The sequence below is a fragment of the Eurosta solidaginis genome, chromosome 1 (genome assembly GCF_040869045.1).
Source record: "Eurosta solidaginis isolate ZX-2024a chromosome 1, ASM4086904v1, whole genome shotgun sequence".
Taxonomy (NCBI): domain Eukaryota; kingdom Metazoa; phylum Arthropoda; class Insecta; order Diptera; family Tephritidae; genus Eurosta; species Eurosta solidaginis.
This window is the reverse complement of record NC_090319.1, coordinates 169,559,918-169,565,917: the sequence shown is the minus strand read 5'-3', so window position 1 is coordinate 169,565,917 and position 6,000 is coordinate 169,559,918. Positions and strand designations below refer to the sequence as shown.

Sequence of the window (6,000 nt, the reverse complement as noted above, 5' to 3'; positions counted from 1 at the left end):
CTGAGGAAGACGCAAAACAGTGTAGAAACCCGTAGGATGAAGAAGTAAACATTTGTTTTATTTTAAAGGAAAGCCGGCCAGAAAGCTCCAAAAAGTACTATTATCGAACTTAATTTTTGGTTTTCCCATACCGAAACGGTGCATTTTCTTTACTTATGCCGGCAATACATATATAGAAAGAAAGATCAAAAATAATAAAATAAACATGTCTGAATCTAAATTTTATTGTAACACCAGAGTTTTTGAAGTTTTCGTTTTATTAGAATTTAAAGATTTTTTTAATTAATCAAAATAAAAAAGAAAATCACTGACAAAATTTGCAAACCATTTAAGCTATACATATATATATATATTATATACATGCCTAGTTATAAGCTTATTTGAAAAATGTATTTTATAAATAAACTGTATATAATAATAATAATATATACACGCAGTTGTACGAGTACTTTTTCCTTCCATGCAGAAAATATGGCCTGGAGAAATTATTTAGTACACATAGAAACATTGAGAATACTTGAAAATCATGTTGTTTTAACCAGAGCAATGGGATTGCACATGTTACGTTATCAAATTTTGTTAAAAACTTTAGAAGAGTGTCGTATTTGTTGTAAAGTCTTTAGTTGTATATTGTTTCCATTGTTTTTAAAGGAGATTCGATTAAAACATAATACATACGATGAATAGGAGACCTTGTCAATTTCAAAATAGTTTCTAAATTGAATCACTGTCGACGACGTGTGGTTCGTTGCTTATCGAATCTCAACTCCATTTCTTCCAAAACCTTTGGAGTGTAGCGAACTACCAGCTTAACAGATCCTACGGCTTGTTTGAGAAGCTCGACCGCTTTTTCATGATTTTCACCTTCAACAGACTAGAAAGAAATATACACATTTGATTAATTGTTACCAAGCTATTTTATAGCACTATATTATGCTTATTACACTACCCAGCAGGAAAAGGAAGAAGCTAACTACGAACTAACTAAAAGTTCATTACCGATAGCATAAACCGATGTGCACTATTATCTGCTTATTTTCTGTGAAAAGGAGAGGAAACATTTTTATCTAATTTTTTTTCAAAACTTTAAAGAATATCCCAAAGTTCAAAAAACAGTATGCAGAACTGGCGGATAAATAGTTGTTTGTGTCTCCTTGCTGTTCACGCCCTAGGGCGTCCCGTAGTCTACGCCTTAGCGCCCCCCCACTAACTTCCACCAGCTCCGCTGCCCAGCAAGCCACAACAAGTACCCGCTGCTGCTCGCGCCCATACGGCTGCTCCCACTCATACCTACAATCTCCGTAGCTTAATTGTACTTTATTGGGTGGGTAAGAAAACGGCCCTTAAAGTAAAGTACTTTTTATTGTGATATCTCAAGCCGTTTCCGGGATATAGACCGAACCGGTTCATGAACCGAACCATCCGCTATTTTGGGGCTTTGAACCGAACCACGAACCGAACCGTTTTTTTCTTAACTCCTAAGACCGAACTGAAAACCACCAAAAAAAAAAAATGGTTCGATTCGGTTCAAACTAAAGTTTCAACAAAAATCACTTAACTTATTTAATTCACCACTTTGCTTGAAAATATAACTCTAAGATAAAATTGCATACATTTTTTCTCGATGGCAACGCCGTGAGTTGTCACTTTTGATAGTAATATCATCTACTGTTTGCGCCTGTGGTCAAAAGCTTGTGAAAAAAATAAACAAATTTACAAAATGTGTTCAAACCCCGTGCATAACAACTTTTTATATGAAAGAGCTTTTTAACTTTCCATTTATAACATAGTCCGAACTATATCAAAACCACATACGTTTGTATAATTATAAAAATTTTAAAGTTAAATTAATCAAATTTGTATCAATTTTCAAACCTTTTATTAACAGTTTTTAGAAAATATATGGATATGCAGTCTTGAAGCTCATTTAATTGTAGTGTAATAGTGTGCAAGTTTCAAGTAGATGAGAATTACCGTTAATTTTTTTAAAAAAATTTCCCCGAGGGTGTTGCCCATATCTTCCATATAAAAACTTCGCGGGAGACGTGCTCCTTTATTGAATTCAAACTAATATCTGATTTTACACAATAATAATTCTTACAGTCTAACCTACGTTTGCCTTATTGCGATGAAGGCGAAAACTATTGACAATGCGCTTCCCACAGGTGAGTTTGTTTATTTCAATTTGACTTCTATTTACCGCTTATTGTTCACACGGTTTGCTTTGCACATGTTGCAGCTTGAGCAATTTTGTTAGTTTGCTATGTCTGGAGTATTATATGTCCGAGTACTTGTTATTTTATATTATGTAAATATGTGCCGTGGTAACACAATTTCTTTTTATTCCATACATAGTTTTTTCACAGCTAAGGATTGAGATGAAATTTATTTTGTTAATTTTATTGTTTTTCTTTACTGCTCTGATATCAATAGTTTGCCAAATTTGATTCTCTGTTGTTGGTAAACTTATTATATAGAACATAGCGAACGAGTAATGTCGAACGAGTAAGACGTCTTTTTGTGGTACTCCTAAATAATTGTTTTCCTCGGAAAGTATCTTTAAAAAATTTGCAAATACTGTGTAACTTGAAATGGTCATCTGCTACGAGTTGTCCCTGATATTTTTTCTGCTAGCTGATTTACCATATTTGCATAAGCACCAGCTTTTATTTACATTATGTCGGAACGAAAAAGTTCTCTACGAAAATCAGCAACAAAACCCTCCAAAACTCCCCTCACACCATCACCAGCTATGTCTGAGCGATTAGAGAAGATAGTGGAAAAGGTAAAAGAGAGAAAATTAGAAGAGCTCAGAATCTCAATAATTGAAGATCTGACGGCGGTAATGCAGAAATCGGAGGAGAGAGTTATGCAGAAGTTTGGTGAGCTGACTGCTGAGACGGCAAATTTGAAACTATCACTAGCAGCATTTGAAAAAAGAGTATCTCAGGTTGAGAGCACGTGCACTGATATTATTTCTCAGACCCAAATCAATGCATTAGAAAGCATCGCAGTTTCAACGGACACGGCAATGGTAGTGAACGGCATCCCTCATTAATCAAATGAGTGTCTGTCTAAAATTTTTGAAAAGGTCTGTAATGGAGCGCAGCACAAACCACCACATCTGCGAGATGCATTCCGGCTGCGAAGTGCAACAAGTAACGACGGTAAAAATGCTCCCATAATTTTCCAGCTTTTCCCTCCTCATGAGCGCAATCAATTATTTTTTTCCAAAGCGAAGAAGAAATCACTGGGTTTGTTTGATGTTGATTTGCCTGGATATGGCTCTATTTATGTTCACGAGAGCTTACCTAAGACTGGTCGCGGTCTGATGTCATATGTCTCTTATTAGCACTCACACCCAATTACAAAAATTAATATACATATGTATGTCATCTTTAGTCAGTATTATGCTTTATTTGTATTATGTTATGATTGTTTTTATTTTATAATCTCACCTTTTCTATTCAAATGTTTCTTGCTTATTATTCTGTTTCTATTTTCCTCTTTCGCTGTATGTAAACCTGTTTTCTGTTTACGACACTTATTATCATCCTAGTTTACCTTTTTTCTTAATTTAATTGGACGCAGTAACATTTATCTGTTGACAAAGCTTTTACTGTTCTGTATGTATTTTGTAGTTGTCTCACAATTTGATAGTCTCCCTGCAGTCAAAAACCAAAATAGTCAGCAAACATTCTAGTTTCTAGACTACAATTTTGTGGGGTTATTCATACTAGTCAGCTTTTGAATAGTTCATTGACTATAATTTTATAGTGTTATTCATTCTAGTTAGTGTATGAGTAGTTAATTGACTAGAATTTTGTGACTTACATCATACTAGTCAGTGTTAGAGTAGTTCATTGACAATAACTTTGTGGTTTTATTCATACTAGTTAGTATTTGAATAACTTATTCGACTAGAATTTCATCTGTCGGACTCGAGGCAATGCGCGAGTGCTTTCTGTAACCAATTTGCAACCCATACTTCACTTGACAATGCTAGATATCGTCCAAATGAACCGGCACATAAACACAAGCATGACGAGTCGCACCACACCGTTACCTCAACAGAGGTTAAATAAGCCATTGAAAAGGCCAAGCCTTCCATATCAATAGCCCCAGACGGAAAACCTATGCCGATGCCAAAACACCTTGGCCATGAGGGCATCAGCAGCCTAGCACATGTTTTCTGTTTGTCGTTAAAAGCCTTTGCTATTCTAGAATAACAGAGAATGGCAAGGATAAACCCACTACCAAAGACCGGAAACCCAGCCAGTATCTACAGATATCATCCCTTTAGTTAGTAACGAAAATGTTTAAAGCCGTTATGATTCCCTCAATTAAATGAAATTCTTCGGTATCCAGCCATCAGCATGACTTCCGTAAAGTGCATATCACTACCACCGTTCTGAACTCCATTAACACTCATCATAGGTGCTAATGCAGCTTGGCCTGGTTTGACACAGTCAACCACGACGGTTTCCTTCCTTCTCCGTTGGATAGATAGATAATTTATTGAGTTTGCGCTGCGACCATTGGTCAGCACCTCATCCCAGCCGACTTCCATGGTAAACCCTAGCAGTTCTCTTGGCTTGCGGGATTTAATGTGGGAATGTTCTGGTATGGTGAGCCCATAACTTGCCCTTCATATTGAGATTGCGTAACATTCTAGGAGAATATGGTCCGCCGTCTCCGCTGATCGAACACAAAATCGTCATGTGTTATTCCGTTACTTTTTAGTTTTTATATAGTATATGTACGTATTGTATTAAAATTTATTCCAAAGTATAATGTATTGATATATTTCTTTCTCTAATAACAATAGCCATTGTATAAAGCAATATGAGCAAGTCTCGCTAATTACATACATATGATTACATTGATATAAGGTAACAGTGGAAGTATTAAAAAAAACAAGTAAGGGCGGGACTGTCTTCGGCTGCGCCGAAGACTTCATACCTTTCATGAATAGGGCTGAACAATAATCTTATGCCGTTCGTAATCTCCGAATAATCGGATATATAAGATAAGAAATATATAATGAACAGATCTACATACCTAAACGATTTTTAAGATAAATATAAAATAAAAAATAGGTAGGTACTTTGTGTGAGGATGCAAAGTTTCAGGTTTTTTGTGGTCTGTGTGTAAAAACTATGACTAAGAATCACGTATTTCAACAATATATGACGTAAACGTAACTATTTGATGAAATTTGATGAATTTTGAAGCTTCTAGCCGTAAAAAAGGGGCAAAAAAATACAGTTTATATGGGGTATATAATGTATATACCACCGATCTCTATGATTTTTCAGACAACAATATATGCTATATACGTAAGCATTTGGTGAAATTTGAAGCTTCTAGCTGTTAAAATGGGGAAGAAATTGCGCAAAGTTTCTTATCTGAACAATCGGTTGTATGAGATATATGCTATATATACCACCGATCTCAATGATTTTTTCAGACAACAATATATGCTATACACGTAAGCATTTGGTGAAATTTGAAGCTTATAGCTGTTAAAATGGGGAAGAAATTGCGCAAAGTTTCTTATCTCAACAATCGGTTGTATGAGATATATACTATATATACCACCGGTCTCTATGATTTTTTCAGACAACAATATATGCTATATACGTAAGCATTCGGTGAAATTTGAGGCTTCTAGCTGTGCTAAAATTACGAAAATATATATATATACTATATATATATACTATATATACCACCGATCTTTATGATTTTTTTAGACTACAATATATGCTATATACGTAAGCATTCGTTGAAATTTGAAGCCTCTAGCTCTTAAAATAGAGCAGTAATTACGAAAAGTTTCTTATCTAAACAATCGGTTGTGGGGGATATGTACTATATATACGACCGATCTCATCAATTTTTTCAGGCAACAATATGTGCAATATACGAAAGTACATGGTGAAGTTTGAAGCTTCAATCTGTTAAATTGAGTAAGATATTACAAAAATCCTCTTTTTCTGA

At 34.9% G+C, this 6,000-nt stretch overlaps 1 protein-coding gene across 1 annotated transcript in view; it reads right to left on the bottom strand.

The window, feature by feature from the left end:
* Nucleotides 1-208: 208 nt before the first annotated feature.
* veli (L27 and PDZ_signaling domain-containing protein veli) overlaps nucleotides 209-6,000 on the bottom strand; it is a 438,946-nt gene continuing 433,154 nt past the window's right edge. Inside the window, exon 4 of the mRNA XM_067760021.1 lies at nucleotides 209-874. Within this exon, the coding sequence (XP_067616122.1) occupies nucleotides 725-874 (150 nt within the window). The 3' untranslated portion in view covers nucleotides 209-724. The remainder of the gene's footprint in view (nucleotides 875-6,000) is intronic.